Source organism: Bactrocera oleae, chromosome 5, assembly GCF_042242935.1.
Source record: "Bactrocera oleae isolate idBacOlea1 chromosome 5, idBacOlea1, whole genome shotgun sequence".
NCBI classification, from domain to species: domain Eukaryota; kingdom Metazoa; phylum Arthropoda; class Insecta; order Diptera; family Tephritidae; genus Bactrocera; species Bactrocera oleae.
The window spans coordinates 70,281,977-70,298,307 of record NC_091539.1 but is presented as its reverse complement, the minus strand read 5'-3'; the positions used below and the strand labels follow the sequence as shown (position 1 = coordinate 70,298,307).

At 32.6% G+C, this 16,331-nt stretch overlaps 1 protein-coding gene across 5 annotated transcripts; it reads left to right on the top strand.

The window, feature by feature from the left end:
* Positions 1 to 81: 81 nt before the first annotated feature.
* Positions 82 to 16,215, top strand: Cpr (Cytochrome P450 reductase). Of its 5 annotated transcripts, none has more exons than XM_014247029.3 (9): positions 82 to 227; positions 12,225 to 12,390; positions 12,455 to 12,647; positions 12,800 to 12,949; positions 13,881 to 14,005; positions 14,065 to 14,821; positions 14,887 to 15,219; positions 15,283 to 15,440; positions 15,514 to 16,215. In XM_014247029.3, exons 2-9 carry the CDS (start codon positions 12,233 to 12,235, stop codon positions 15,656 to 15,658), a joined length of 2,019 nt encoding a protein of 672 aa, XP_014102504.1. In that variant the 5' UTR covers positions 82 to 227; positions 12,225 to 12,232; the 3' UTR covers positions 15,659 to 16,215. The 5 variants fall into 5 exon arrangements, with proteins under 5 accessions (XP_014102504.1, XP_014102503.1, XP_014102505.1 ...); XM_014247028.3 differs by lacking the exon at positions 82 to 227 and adding an exon at positions 1,579 to 2,094; XM_014247030.3 differs by lacking the exon at positions 82 to 227 and adding an exon at positions 3,003 to 3,024.
* The last annotated feature ends 116 nt before the right edge of the window (positions 16,216 to 16,331 follow it).

Here is a 16,331-nt window from a genome sequence, read left to right as displayed (position 1 = left end):
ATTGCTGAAGTAACAACATCCGGCATACTATTCTTGTATCATTTACTCTATGATTCCATATGTGTTTGACAGCTGTCATCAAATAAGTGAAGCAAAAGACTGAAAAGTATTTGTTGTTAATTTATGTTATTAGTGAATATTCATTCAAAACATATTTTCTTTTAAACTATTGTTTCGTATATTTATTTGCTGGCATATTAAACGACAACGTCAAAAAATAATAAGTGGTAAGAATATATTCCGTTTCGGTCATTATTTCCTATATCTGTTTTGCCAGAACTTGTTGCAGTGCTGCATTTCCTTTGAACAATTATGATCTAGGTGAACATTATAAATAATAAGACGATTTATTATGCATTTTTACTACACAATTGTTTAATTTATATGATGTATAGACTATTATCATGCTCCAACGTATTAGTGATGGTTTTATAGTGATTAGTCGTTTTCTTAAACGCCGTCGTTCTAAACGTATGTACATACCATACGTATGTAAATATTTTTGTTAAGACATACAAAATATACATAAGTATGTATGTTAAATTTTTTTGTAGAAATTCGGCTTTATACCTCACTGTATTTTAAACTTATTGGTTTTCTGCGATTTAAGTGACTAATCTATATTTATAGGCACATAACACATATGAAACAATAGCATATGCATTTATTAAATTTTAATGTATCACTTCTGGTATTTGCATGTGTACCGTCAAACATATGATAAGGTGAAGAGGTGCATCTAATTATTTATATTTGGTATTTGATCTATGGTGATCATGATTCTGAAAACTAGTTAATTTGGATTTCATATTTTCATTTTTAAAATAAATTGTTTATATACAGTACATGAACTTGGATTTTCACTAAGAATATTATGCCAAACATTTTTCTACGACTAGTAAGTGTAGAATTAAAAGTTGTAAATGACAAGTGAATGGAGAAAGACTTAACTTAGAATCGTATTGAAAATACCCTAAGGCGAAAAGTAAAAAATTTTTTCGAACAGATTCTAGCTTGTCAAAGCTAGGACTTCATACCACAGAGCCATATTCCAATATAGGCCTAACCAAAGTTGTAAAAAGAGTTTTTAGACCAGCGTTTAACAAAACTAAGGTCATCATATGCTTCCAAACCCATGGTATGAGTATGAAGACTAAAATTAAGTATAGGGTCCATAGTAACTACCAAATCAACAAAGTTAAAAACTTGCTCTAGTCTATACTTTTTCCATATTAAATTTAAATATTTTTTAGTAATAGTTTTTTAAATCAGAATCTCTGAAGCATTCAATTGTTGGTTAATTTTCAATGCTGGGATATGGTTTTACGACTTTATGTGGCTCTTTATTTTATTAAACATTGCAATACTAATGTATGTACATATATATGTGTGTGTGCAAGTATATATGTCACTTCGATTTGTTTCCCGAACAGTGACCGATTGTTTAAAATTGTTGTCTCATCCATGTTGCTACCACACACTAAACGATCGGCTGGTCAATTAGCTGTCTCCATAAAATCCTCGCCATACTGTTACACCGTTGAGTTCTCTACACTTTAACTGCTTAGTTTCAGTCATTCATACGGTTCCATGCTGGAACGACGTACACCTGCTGCTCGTCTGCTCTGCTCTGCTCGCTAGTGATCGCATATCGTGCACAAAATCTGTGATTGTATTTGTGAGATTCTGTGTTTATATGTATTGTTTAGTAATTTTTTCCTGTTTTAATCGTTTTTAATACCAACACAAAAATATTATTTAATAGTACTTGGAGCCGTTGGTATTAATTATATTGTGTACTTTAATATTTAATCTTCTAATAATATTTTATATAAAACTCGAGTAATAATACAACTGCATAATAACTTCTCGATAAAACGAGTAGATAAATAAGCATTAAATAAACTGCCTAAACAAGTCTAACGTCTCTCACTCAAAAGAGAGGCATTGTGTGGCTGAAAAACTTGCAGCTAAATCGTTCATATAAAACGTTTAAAAATTTAACATAACACAAACCTATTTCTTACAACATTTTCAAGCAGAAAATTTATGAATTTGTGCAATAACAAGAATAGAAAATCGTGTGACAAAAAGGTAAGTAATTATAGGTCAATTGTATTCATGCTTAAGATAGGTACTATGTGTAGGATTTATTTGGTTTAAATTAATTTTCAAATTTAAAATTTTTTCCTGCAAGGAATTATCCATTTTCTTGTTGAATGAATGCCATTTTGCCATCGCGTAATTTTTGAATGTATGGAATTTAAGTTCATTAATTTTATTTTAAGTTAAATTTCCCCACGTCGCTAAATTACACAACTTATAATCCAGAGGATATTAAAATTAATAGACGTAAATGTGTTTATGAGATATAATGATTCATGTAGTATGACGTATGAAATATGCTACAATACAAATATGTCACTTTTCCTTGATCCACCCCAATCGGGTGTCACGTACACATATTAAATAATTGTCTGTTTGATGTCTAAGTCGCATGTTAACTAAATGCTTGAATTACAGATAGCAGGCAAATGTGTGAATTCAAAGCTCTGAAACCATGAAAGGTTTTTCAAATGTTTCATCTCTCGTTCTGTCGCTACCTTTTAAAAACAGCTATATCTGTTGTCATTTATTATATTAGTGAATATCATGCGCTCTTGGCTTTATTACTGCGACGCCGGTATGGTGGTCAAGGTTATGCCATTCGCGTACTCAATACTTGCATATATGTAAATATGTACATACATTTGTATATACAACACATCCATACTTACTCGGACAAATCCATTCATCGGCATACAAATAAGTTCGTACTTATGCCGAAAAAACATACATACATACGTGCGCGATTAAAGTTCATTTTGTGCACTTTTCAGTTCGAATTTCTCGACAATTGTGCAGGTAGAGTTTCTCTCATTAGTATTAGCTCCATCAACTTAAACATTTGCGAAAGGAAGCAGCTTCTGAAATTCTGACAAAAGGCAACCAAAACAAATTGTACATTGCATTGTTACAAATTGGGTAAGTAGAGATCGAACTGCTTGCAAAATTTGATATAGTTTGTTTTCTTAAAAGTTGATAACAGTGAATTAATATTAGATTGGGGCATGTCTACGACTTCTATACCAATTTCACATCATATTCATATACTTGGGAATTTGCGATGTGTCAATGTGTGAAGAAATTCTGATCTATCTATATAATATATATATATTGAGTGAATACTATGTAGTATTTTCACTTTGCGTCACTAGACTAGACTACGAAATTTGTTATCAACTAACGATTTGCATATCACTTTGATAATCGTATGCCATAACTTACTTTCATTCTGTTTTCTGTTTTCAGCTGTTCAGTTTAGTAAAATGAATTATTTAGAAGTGTAAAAAGTGTGCTACAACAGGCAAAAATACAAATTGTACTCATCTAACTATTAATTAATATATGTTTTCCAGTGAAATAAATTATCCTTAAACAAATAAATATAATTTGTTTATTTCGTTTGAATATAAATTGCAATACATTTTTTAACAAACGTACAAAAATAGATGTAAACGCGCATCAATTGCATGTGCGCAATAAAAACGATTATACCTACATACATACATATAGTAAGTATGTAGATGCATACTTCTACATCAAGTTTAAATTAATACACACAAAAATATAATTACATATCTATGTATATGTATATATGTGCATACTCTTGAAATAACTAGTTTTATGACTTCCTATTTCGCTAATGAAGTTAATAGAACGCTTAGATATCAGTTGCGCTTGCCTATTTATGAATTCTCTCTCGCATGTACATATGTACATGGATTCGCATATGCCTCAAATAATTGTTGTAAGTGTTTTGTGATTGCATACTTATCAATCAAAACCTAGACAAGTTTAGAATTATGCAATTAAAAGCCAATCAAATAGCAAAAGGAGACACATACATACATGCGTATATTTTTCTATGCATTAGCTAATATTTACGCCAATGCACATGTGCATCTACTTCGAGGTGGTACATAAGTATAACTAAGCACATAAATATTTTTGTTTTTCGCAGTATTTTTATTGACTGCTGAGACGGTTATTTACATCAATTAATTAACATTTTATATACACATTTGATTAGTGCTAAGTCACTCTTATTCAACAAATATATTCAGCAGCCAACGACAACTACAAGATTCTTCATTTTATGGTATTTGGCGCCATCCAGCGTGTTTTGATGAAAAGTAAACGAATCATTAAATAAACAACAAAGTTATAATGTACAAACATACATATGTAGTGTTTGCATGTATGTACTTATGATTGATAAGAAATTTGCTGGTCAAATGTTGCTGTGATTCATAATTATAATTCGCCTTCTTGGCTTCTAATACAAACTTCAATAAATCAGCACGTGGATATTTTTCTTGATTTTGTTTCTAAACTTAACTTCCCCTTAAACCACTGCAAATTTGCACTATTTTAAATTATTAAAGCGTCGTTGATTAAAATAACTGCTCAGCAAATAGAACTCTTAGTGATAAGAAATACTAATTGCTTTGATAAAACATTTGTAATATGTCTACTATTTGTACTGTAGATACTTAAAAAATATTATCTATGTATGTTAATAAAAAAGTGTGTATGTATATTTATCAGCAATCGGAATGGAAATCACTTGATAACGCACTCAATGTATTATATATACTTGTATTTATTGTATGCATAAAAGATTAAACTTACAAATTTTAACTTTTCTTAGTTTATTGTTGCATGACATGCACTAAATGCACTTAATACATAGTAACGGAATTTACCTAAATAAATCTGAAATATTTTTAACCAAGTGAGAACGTTTTGAAACAGTAGATTCGATTTGTATTCTCTAACTTGCTTTTGGTTTATGAAGTTATTTAATAAGTATTGTTGATCTTGAGGAATGCTGTTCTAGTGGCAGACCTCACTCGCCTATAAATGTGTGTGTTTAATACAGACAGTAATTTTGGGAATATATTTCTTCGTAAAATTTGGTTTTTAGAAGATTTTAAGATTTTATGGTGGCATAAGTTTGGGATGAGCCTGAGACATATTGCTTCTTTTATGTACAATAAATAATTGAAAAAGGAATGCTGTCGGTTCCATTTTGCGATGCATAATTTTCCTACTTCCTGCGATTGCCTCTGCTTTTTTGAAGCGAACTTTGATGTCGATACTAGTATACTAAAAGTATTTCTTTTCTGTTCTAGTTCTGACTAATTCAAGGCAAAAAATGTATGAAAAAAGAAAAATGTGTTTTCAATGAACGGGAGAAAAATTATTTAAAATTATGAAAAAGTATCGTTGTTCATAACTTCCTGCCATATTATCCGCTAATTTCACTATAATAACTCGACAGTGAAAGAAAAAAAATTAATTACATGATAATAAGCACTTCTAGTTTAGCCTGACGTGTTTGAAGGTATATTAAATATTTATACTTAACTAATTGAATTTTCAAGTTGTATTACATCTAGTTAAATACCTATATATTACATTTCAACATGTACGCTATTGAACTTCAAACTTTATACTTCCGTCTCAACGACATAAAAGTCAAATGTATGTACATACACATTCTGAGAATTCGAAATATAATTTTACTATCAGCACAGATTCCACAACTAATGTAAAAAGTTATCGCATTGCTATAAAACTGCAAAGTAGGTTTAATGCACAATGAAGAGCATATTTGTAATTAAAATTAAGTAATTGAGTTCACCAGCCTAAATAATAAAGTGATTAATGTTTAAATAGCAGCTGTTAATGGAACGCTTTCATTTTTTTGTTCAGAACTCAAAACAATATAGCGGACACTTACATACTGGTATGTAGCCATTAGTTAAGTTAAAATATATGTCAAATAATAAGTTGTATTTTTAAATGCATGTAAAGTGCAAAAATTCGTAGTTTCTTGAACCAAGCCCAATCACCGCAACCCTTGTACATGTTCTAAAGATTAGTAAACGTTCAAAAATGAAATAACTAGATTAAGTCAGTGCCTACCTGTTGGAAGCTAATATTTGTTATATGTCTGCGTTGTTCACGTTTCTAAGCAATTTCGCTAGCTATTTGCCTTATTTCATAATCCACTTTCTAGCTTTTTCTTTGTCATTAAGTTTTAAATGCCAAAATCAACACCTGATAACACCTAAATTGGGTCTGACTATGCGCAGCATTTGCAACTTAAGTGCTCCATGCGTGTTTGTGTAAATGTGTGTGTGTGTCGGTTATGTTATTTATATAATATATATTTGTGCTCCTCTCGTTCTACCCGACCTGACGACAGCTGTTCACTTTTCAAATTACAATTCCATTTCAATTCTCATTTGTTTTGTTTTTGCCACTTTGTGAGCCATTTGCATGCACATACTTACATAGCTATTTGTGTGTATTTTTCCTAAATATTTATTTTTTTGACATTGTGACCGGTGGCATGGATCTTTTCATTGGGAGACTCGGTCGCCTTTGTCGCCCCCCGACGCAGACATTATGCGCAAACTTCCAAAATGCTCGCATTGAGTACGGTATAAATAAAGTACAGAGTGAGAAATTCCGAATACGTTAATTTTATGCTTATACATATGTATGTATGTTTGTATGCACGCCTGCACACATATGCTTGGTACAATGATGCAGACAGACTATTGACAACTGAAATCAAAATCTCAAGGTGCACGCGTTGCAGTTGATTTTGTCAGCCTGATATGTGAGCAAAAGGCACCACAGCTGTTCATGTGTATTAGAATGTATGTGTAGTATTTTGTGTAATCGGTACTATTAGGAGGCCAGTGGATGAGCAAGCTTTTGTTCAGCGGGTCTTCATACCCAAAATATGCGTTACATAGTGTTTCTCCGTTCCTGACTGTCTCGCAGTTATTTTTTTCTATTTATTTTTGTTTATGTGTATGTTTGTATGCATTTGTGTCTGGAAAAGTGCCTCCTACTCAATAAATGACCAGGTTGGGTTCTGTTAATTTTTTTGTCTTTTATTGTCTGTTGACATGTCGCTGATTTACTCCGATTATTTAAATTGCACAAATTCATATGCACTGTACGTATCTACATATGTATGTATGTATACGTTGAATACATGTGCAGACATGTGTATTGTACGTAAATATTATAAGCTCACCTACCATACTTTTACTGGGCTTGGAATTTAGTGTGTAGCGATTTTAAGCTGAAAGTTTAACTGGAACAAGTTCAATGCGATAAGAAAGATTTAATGGCAGAATAAATTAATTTGCAAAAATTTGACACATTTCCTATGCATTTTAATTGAATAAATCGGTGTATTTTACTGTTGTGTTTCCATTTCGTCGCACACTACTGTATTTGCACAAGTACATTTGACTACAAGTACGCGCTCGTGTATTTCTGGATATATCAGTGGTGCGGTTTGATATTGATTATATGGAAATAAATTAAAATAAATAATGGGAACGTACAGAAACTATATGCACAAGTGATTTCGTATATTGTAGTGAGACGAATATGGCAAACGACAAATGACGACATCTTCGTTAAATATTCTATTAAAACAAAAAACAGGTTAAAGTGAGAGTTTAACAGGAAGCAGCCGATCGTTGCTTTGCTTTATCACACCATTAAACATTGCCAACAATGTACACAATGCACGCACAATCATACTTCTAACCACTTCTGATAGTCCCGAGCAGAGTTGTGCTTGGAATGTATACCCATTATATGTACGTTTATTGTCATACATATTATCATATCTGTTAGAAGCAAAAGTGTTTGTATCAATTAGTTTTTATACTCTTGCAACATGTTGTTGTTTGTATCCCCTCCATCCGTCCGTTTGAAATAACATATCTCCGGACTGACTCGACCGATTTAAACCACGCTTACTACCCATGTAACAAAATTTAAAATCCCTCTTATTCTTTCACTTTCCAGTATATACATAAACCAAGAACCAGTCGATGTATCCGAATAAAAATTTGCACACATAGTGCCATCAAAGTCAAAAATTGTGGAAATCGGACTATTACTCAAGAACCCCGACGCCAAATATGTGAACCCCAGTGCGTATGGCTGACTTTTTGCCGATAATATCGGGAAAAATGTTTTGTTTATAATAATATATCACTGTGTCAAAAATGAGTTAAATCGGATCAGTACTTCCCTTAGCCCCCATGTACCTAATATAAAGATTTTCAAACTTCCAGTTGACTTTATACCACATATATCGCCCAATGTGTGAGTTTTTTAATGAAATTGAGAGAGCATGTTTTTCTAATAACTGTATCTTTGTGCCTAAAATGGATAATATCGGGCGAAAACTTGCCTTAGCGCCTATATAACTGATATTCGGGATTTTGAAACGTCCGGCTGTAGTCCATATATATGTTTATTTATTTTTTTCTAAAACTAATTGTGTCAGTTACCAATCTTAGACAAATGTATGTATATATTTTCTAATTGACTAAATTAAGGAGTCGAATGAAACACCTGTCAGAGTTGAGCTTTTTTTGGGAAATTTTCTCAGATGAATTGGTGGCTTTAAATTAAACTGTTGTTTGTATTTGTATATAAATTTTATGGTCTATTTTTTTATTTTTATTTATCGAATACATATGTACAAATGTATGTACATATATCTAAAAGATTAAAAGAAAAGTGCCCATATGTTCTTTTCGTAAATTTAAATCAATATGCTTGTTCTTTAATTTCACGACTATTCTGATTTATAGTTTCTTACAACATAATCTTATATCTGCATATAAACTTGTGTCATGAATACGTGTGTATGTATATATGTACCTTTACTTTTTCCGTTGAATGCCAATCCGGTTTTTCGACGCCGGTTCGCATGCAAGAAAATATGCATTTTCTCTTAAATTCATACGCATACCTTCATATATAGAGATATTTATATATACATATATGTATGTAACTAAACATAGATATATAAATATATATACATATCTAAATTGCATATATGAATAAATTTTGACGCATTGCATTTTTGTATTCTTATCAATGCACCGGCTAACTTATCTTGCTCTAGCGAAACACCATGTACAAATACACATCTATGTACATATATGCACATGCATATGCGCTAACTGCATATATGAGCTACAAAAGCCGATGCACTCAAGTGAACGAATAACTGACTCTCATCAAATTATATAATGTGCAATTTTGTTATTTGAGAGGGAGAGAGAGAGAGTGAGAGAGAGATTAAGTAAGCGATTATTGCATCGTACGCATTTACCTAATCACCCGATCACGCAAAGAAAATAATTTCAACTTACTATTCCTTTCACTCGTTACGTTCGCACTTTCATATTCACATACGAGTATATATACATTCATATGTACGTAAATAGTACTCTAAGCAGAGTTATCCAATGTATGCGCTTAATTTGTTACCTGTGAGTTCTAAAATAAAAAATAAGAAAGAGTTTTGTATGTTGAATGCCCTATGTACAGAGTTCATCCAGTCCAGCCACAATTATTTCTAAACAACTGTCTAGTATAATAAAAAAAAGCACGTACTGCATGTACTACAACAAGGGAGTATTGTACCTAACTTAATTACATTTCAAAATATTTTGCGATCTTGACCTTCGCTCAGTGCAAATAGAAACACAAATTTACTCGCTTGCTATGTGCTAATACCCGGCAGTGAAATCTACTGGTTAAAAACAACTTTAAATTAAATTTCATACAAGTAACTGGTGTTTTTACTATTACTGTCCTGCGAGAAGTCGTCAGCATCTGGAACAAGTTCAAAACAGATATACATATAATTGTTTAGTTCAATTTGATCCGCAATGTCTTTCTGTGTAAACTTTCTAAATGCAATTAAAGTAGTATAAATGTAGTACCCTTCGGACTAGTTCGATTTCGTTTGGAAACTCTAATTCAAAACTAATATTCTTTCTCACCGATTTAATGTGTCACTGAATGTATGTAAGTATGTCGGATTCTTTTTACGGCGCTTTACTTGGATGCTCAAATTTTAAAATCAGACTTTGTGCATTTTAATCACTCCTCCATACATATTAAGTGAATAATAAATTATTGTTTATGTCAAACGTTTTTCACATTAAAAAATATTAATTAAAATTAAATAGATGGTATTTGCTGTTTTCAGAAAGTTGAACAGTTTCTTGAACTTGGATTTTATATACATACATACATGTGTATCTGCTAATTTACTTAGTTATTTAGATACATATATGTATATGCATGTATGTGTGTATGTATAAAATTAGCGCGTTTTGATTGAACTGTGTAATGAATTATGGTAATGTTTTAGAATTGAATTTTGCTATGATCAAACATAAGGAAATGCACGGCAGATGTATAAATGCCATTACTCCAATCCTTATCCAATCACTATTATTGGAAGTATCGATAACAAAGAATACAATTCTCAAAAGTCCGGGAGAGTTCCCAACATTATGTACATCATCTGGTGTCGGAAACGCTTTTTTTGTAAGTTTTTTCTATGGTAAATCGCCTGACGAACTTTTCGCGTTGTAAACAAACAACAGCCAAACACACACCAATTGAAATATGGAGATCAAACTTCACACGAATATAAAAAATGTTGAACCAGGAAAAACTATTTATCGATGCGGCTTGCGCGCGCAGTTCCGGGTCAAATCTGATCTTGAGTGGAAAATCAGTCCCATAATATCCAAACACCTCCACCAAAGCATGCAAACTATTGGTTGGAGTGACCCGACACATGACCTGGTGTTCAAAGCATTGCCAGACAAATACCTTCCTTGACTATTTCTTGTGCAACTTACTAAACTATATTACACGATTTTCGTGGCTCTCGCTGCAATTTTGAATGCATGTTAAATGATTTTATGTGGACCTCACTTAACAAAACTCCATGTCATGCTTTTATGGTGTTTGCTTCTCCATTAAGGAAATGCTAAAAGTATCGTGACATAAGCTCTCAATAGTTTAAACCAGTTGCAATTGGAAGTTTGACAGTAAATTAAATTGAGCTGTTATTAAAGTTGAACTTTATATAATTTCTATTATTATATTTAACAAAGTTGTGGGCATTAGATAAATTCGTTATTAGGTGCGACCGTCTACCAGCACGGAAACGGTTCTAAAAAGTTTACTGTTTTTTAAAGGAAATATAAATTATTTAATACATGTATATGTATTCATATTATTTACGAAGGTGAAATTAATTAAGTCTAAGTGATAACGTTCAATGTCAATAACGTTGCTTTCAAAGCCATATTTTTTACTGCTCGTTAATAAATTGAGAGTGAAACCGATATTCAATTCCTTTAGAAGTTTGAGAGAACATTTCATGCACATATTTTTGGATAATCGATTTCGCTCTCTTACTTTTAATTTATTTTAACATACGAGCAAAACGTCGGCTGCTCGGGAGAGTTAGTTTTATCTAATTTACGAGTACTTTTGCTGGTATGTGCCTCTTTGAGAGAGAGAACATATACAAATTAAATTGCCTTTGAGAATAGACTGCACCTATTAGGTATTTCCATAAATATATGTACATACGTTTATTTGTGCAATGACTCTGATTCCGTGATTAGAATCGCTTAATTGTGCTGTTGTAATGAAAGCTTAATTCACTTGGTAATCGTTAAAATTTCATCATATGCTACTTTTTAACGGTATAATTTATTATTATTATAAATGTAATTGCATTAAATAATATATAAATTACCAAAGGCTGAACGATCTACTATTTAAATACTAATTTCAAGCCGAAATATTTTTGATAGCTATTTTACTAATTAATGCTACACTACGTTTAGATTACGTTTCCCCATTCATATAATATTTCACTGTTTTCTGCCCTTACCTTAATTAAAGTGCTTACGTGGCATATATAATGCGTAAGCGAGGTAATTCAGCACAAAAATAAAATAAATAAATAAAACGCTGAGCGGTCTATGCTAATGGCTTATGTGTCGATTATAAGCGTAATAGCGACATTTCGCCGTTCGGACATTAACACGTTGCATATTTATTTTTTGCATTTGCATACAAATGTATATATGTACATATATGTATCATGCACGTAGTTCTTCTTTAGTTGGATATGAATATGCATACATATAATCTTATAACATAATCTAAGCTTACTCTATACATTTAAACAGTGTGCGCTTACTAATTTTATTTAATTTTTTCATGTTTAACTCTTATTTTAGTAATTGAAATGTCAGCAGAGAAAATCGAAGAAATCCCTGTCGGCGATGAACCCTTCTTGGGTACACTAGACATTGCCATATTGGTGGCCTTAATCGCAGGTGCCACATGGTATTTTATGCGTAGTCGTAAGAAGGAGGAGGAACCCATTCGCTCCTATTCGATACAGTAAACATAACATAAACTAAATATAAAATGGAAATATTAAGTTTTTTTATCCACCAACCTCTAGACCTACAACTGTCAGCACCACCATCTCATCCGACAACTCATTTATTAAAAAGCTGAAAGCTTCCGGTCGCAGTTTAGTCGTTTTTTATGGCTCTCAAACGGGTACTGGTGAGGAGTTTGCCGGTCGTCTTGCAAAAGAAGGCTTACGGTATCGCATGAAGGGTATGGTTGCAGATCCGGAAGAATGTGATATGGTAATTCCATGTCTCTATTTTATTTCACCCTATTTTGTTTAACCTTGCCTTCAAGAGTACTTACTTGTATGATGCCTGTGCATTTACATTTTCGCACACTCTTTATATTAATTCAATTGTTGTTATTTTTCACTGACTTTCTTTACACATAGGAAGAGCTTTTGCAATTGAAAGACATTTCTAATTCGCTGGCTGTATTCTGTTTGGCGACATATGGCGAAGGCGATCCAACAGATAATGCAATGGAATTCTTTGAATGGCTTTCAAATGGCGATGCTGATTTGAATGGATTGAATTATGCGGTGAGTAAACGAATAGGCAAGTTTTGAATATTTTTTTAGCGAGTAAATTATACATACATACATATGTACATATATTTTCTACGATCTAATCAAAAAGATCATTATATGGAAGTTAACGGATTCTTAATTAAAGAAGAGAACTGCACTCTTTTCTACGATTGATATATATTATAAAAGCAATTATTAAAATTTGCAGATATTATGAGTTATAAACTAATGTTTTGCATTTTAGTGTAGGTGTTAAAACTACGCTAAATCCAATGTAAAAAACATAATAGTCAACTCAAGTCAATGGTAAAGCGTACTTTACTAATTGTAATACATCATATAATATTATTATTAATTATAATATAATATCACTTAAAATATTTTCTTAAAAATATTATACGAGTATGTACAAGAGTATATGTTGTGTTCACTTCATTTTTCCCCATACAAATCACATCTCAGCGCCATCTATATTACGATGTTGATAATATTAGGGTTGCCGGCTTTTTTATTTCTGAACAGCTGATAACTTACAGCTGTTTACACCTTACTATCTACCTGTTAAAAGACCAATGTGATATTGCATAAAGTGTTTCGTTTTACTTCCTATTTAAAAGTTTAATAAAAATAATAATCATAAAAGTTAATCTACATTACGTTACAACATTGCTTTTGCATCACACAACCTGTTAGTATGCTGATGCGATTGGGTGCACATCGATGGCGCAATGTTGTGTCTTCGAGTGCATCCTTGGAACGGCTGAGACACTATCAAATCGGTGTCGTATTAGACAAAGTTTGTAATAAGAAAATTAGTCTAACATTAAAAACCTTGCTATTAAGGTTAATTTTTTACCATAAGGAATATTTTTAGCTCTAATACGATTCAATAATTCACGATATACTATAACGTTATTAATTTTGTATGCTGTGGTATGTGTAGGTTTTCGGCCTTGGCAATAAAACTTATGAGCATTATAACAAAATGGCAATCTATGTGGATCAGCGATTGGAAGAGCTTGGTGCTACACGTGTCTTTGAGCTTGGGCTTGGCGATGACGATGCAAAGTAATAAAATTGCGTAATAATATTTATTAATGAAGTCATTAAAAAATTTTTTTTTGCAGTATTGAGGACGACTTCATTACATGGAAAGATCGTTTTTGGCCTGCTGTTTGTGATTTCTTTGGTATTGAGGGAGGCGGAGAGGAAGTGCTTATGCGCCAGTATCGCTTACTGGAGCAACCAAATGTACAACCCGATCGCATCTACACCGGGGAAATTGCACGCCTGCACTCCTTGCAAAATCAACGTCCTCCATTTGACGCTAAAAACCCATTCCTAGCACCCATAATTGAGAATCGTGAGTTACACAAAGGTGGCGATCGCTCATGTATGCATATCGAGCTGGACATTAATGGCTCAAAAATGCGATACGATGCTGGAGATCACGTTGCCACTTATCCTATTAATGACACCGAATTGGTGGAAAAATTGGGCAAACTCTGTAATGCTGATCTCGATACGGTATTTTCGCTCATTAATACTGATACGGATAGCAGTAAGAAACACCCCTTTCCTTGTCCCACAACTTATCGCACTGCTTTGAAACATTACTTGGAAATTACTGCCATACCAAGGACTCATATTCTCAAGGAATTGGCAGAGTATTGTACTGACGAGGCCGATAAAGAGTTCTTAAGAAGCATGTCTTCAATCACACCCGAAGGCAAAGAAAAATACCAGAGTTGGATTCAAGATGCCTGTAGAAATATTGTGCACATCTTGGAAGATATCAAGTCGTGCAAACCGCCTATAGATCATATTTGTGAGCTATTGCCTCGTCTGCAGCCGCGCTATTATTCTATATCATCGTCTTCCAAAGTAATTATCACAATATTATAAATGCGTCTGAGAACGAAATCTAATGTAAATCGTAATAATTACAGTTGCATCCAAATCACGTGCATGTAACAGCCGTTTTAGTACAGTACAAAACCCCCACCGGACGTATAAATAACGGTGTAGCCACCACATACTTGAAAAAGAAAAAGCCCGGTGATGAAGATGTTCGCGTACCGGTATTTATACGTAAGTCCCAATTTAGGTTACCTACAAAGCCAGAAATACCTATTATCATGGTTGGACCGGGCACTGGATTGGCTCCATTCCGTGGATTCATTCAAGAGCGCCAATATCTCCGCGATGAGGGCAAAAATGTAGGCGACACCATTTTATATTTTGGTTGTAGAAAGAGAAGTGAAGACTACATTTATGAAGAGGTACGATCTCAGAACTCTTATTTTCTAGTGGCATGTATTTATAGTATTGAATTTGGTTTTCAGGAACTGGAGGAATTCATCAAGAAGGGCACGTTGACTATGAAAGCAGCTTTCTCACGTGATCAAAATGAAAAAGTCTATGTTACACACTTAATTGAAAAGGATGCCGACTTGATTTGGAATGTGATAGGGGAGAACAAGGGGCATTTTTACATTTGCGGGTAAATTATCTTTATTTAATAATATTAAATGCAATCATTCATCCTATTTTACATGAAAAATTGAATTTTGCAGTGATGCGAAAAACATGGCCGTCGATGTCAGGAATATTTTAGTGAAAATACTTGTGACAAAAGGTAACATGAGCGAAGCTGATGCTGTACAATACCTTAAGAAAATGGAAGCCCAGAAACGCTATTCCGCCGATGTCTGGAGCTAAAAACTTTGACGAACAGCGTAATATCTGATCAAGTCTTTAATTCTCGTTAAGTAGAAAAATTAGTGTTATGGCTGTTATGGCGAAAATGTGTGCATCTTTATATGCATGTGAATGAATACCAGATTAGATAAGTAAAGCAAAGTACATCAACAAAAACTAAAAACAATAATTTAGTGGGAGGGCATCACATTCCGTCATCTGCAATACCATCCCAGGCAGAAGCCTTTATTGTGCCACAAAGCAGTTATTATTAAAAATACTTGACTACAATGTAGAAGCAGAAGAAGTAACTAGTTAAGTGAACTTTTGAAACTAATGGTTTTGGAGTCTTTTAAACACGTGAAAAATATCAAGAAAATTAAAATATTTGTAAGATGATTTATTTTTTGAAAACATTTCGTTTTTAAGCCTAATGAAGTAAGTAGACGTGTTGATAAATATACGAGATAAACATATTAAATATTTATTTTGTATACTGGTGTAAAATTTATATGAACCATTGTGCAATTTATAAAAAAGAAAGTCAATAAAGTAAACATATTTTTTATTAAAACAAATTGTAAAACCTATTTATATTTTGATGAATAATTTACAAATCTACCCTTTTCAAGTTTTCTGATTTTAGTCTGCGTTGAAATATTCAATGGATTCTCTCTTGAAAGTGGATTGTAAA

Excerpts from the sequence above, each read along its gene's own strand:
- Cpr (XM_014247029.3), top strand. The coding sequence starts at position 12,233 with ATGTCAGCAGAGAAAATCGAAGAAATCCCTGTCGGCGATGAACCCTTC. Across the intron at positions 12,648-12,799 it reads ATCCGGAAGAATGTGATATG|GAAGAGCTTTTGCAATTGAA; the intron begins GTAATTCCATGT and ends CTTTACACATAG. Across the intron at positions 15,220-15,282 it reads AAGACTACATTTATGAAGAG|GAACTGGAGGAATTCATCAA; the intron begins GTACGATCTCAG and ends TTTGGTTTTCAG.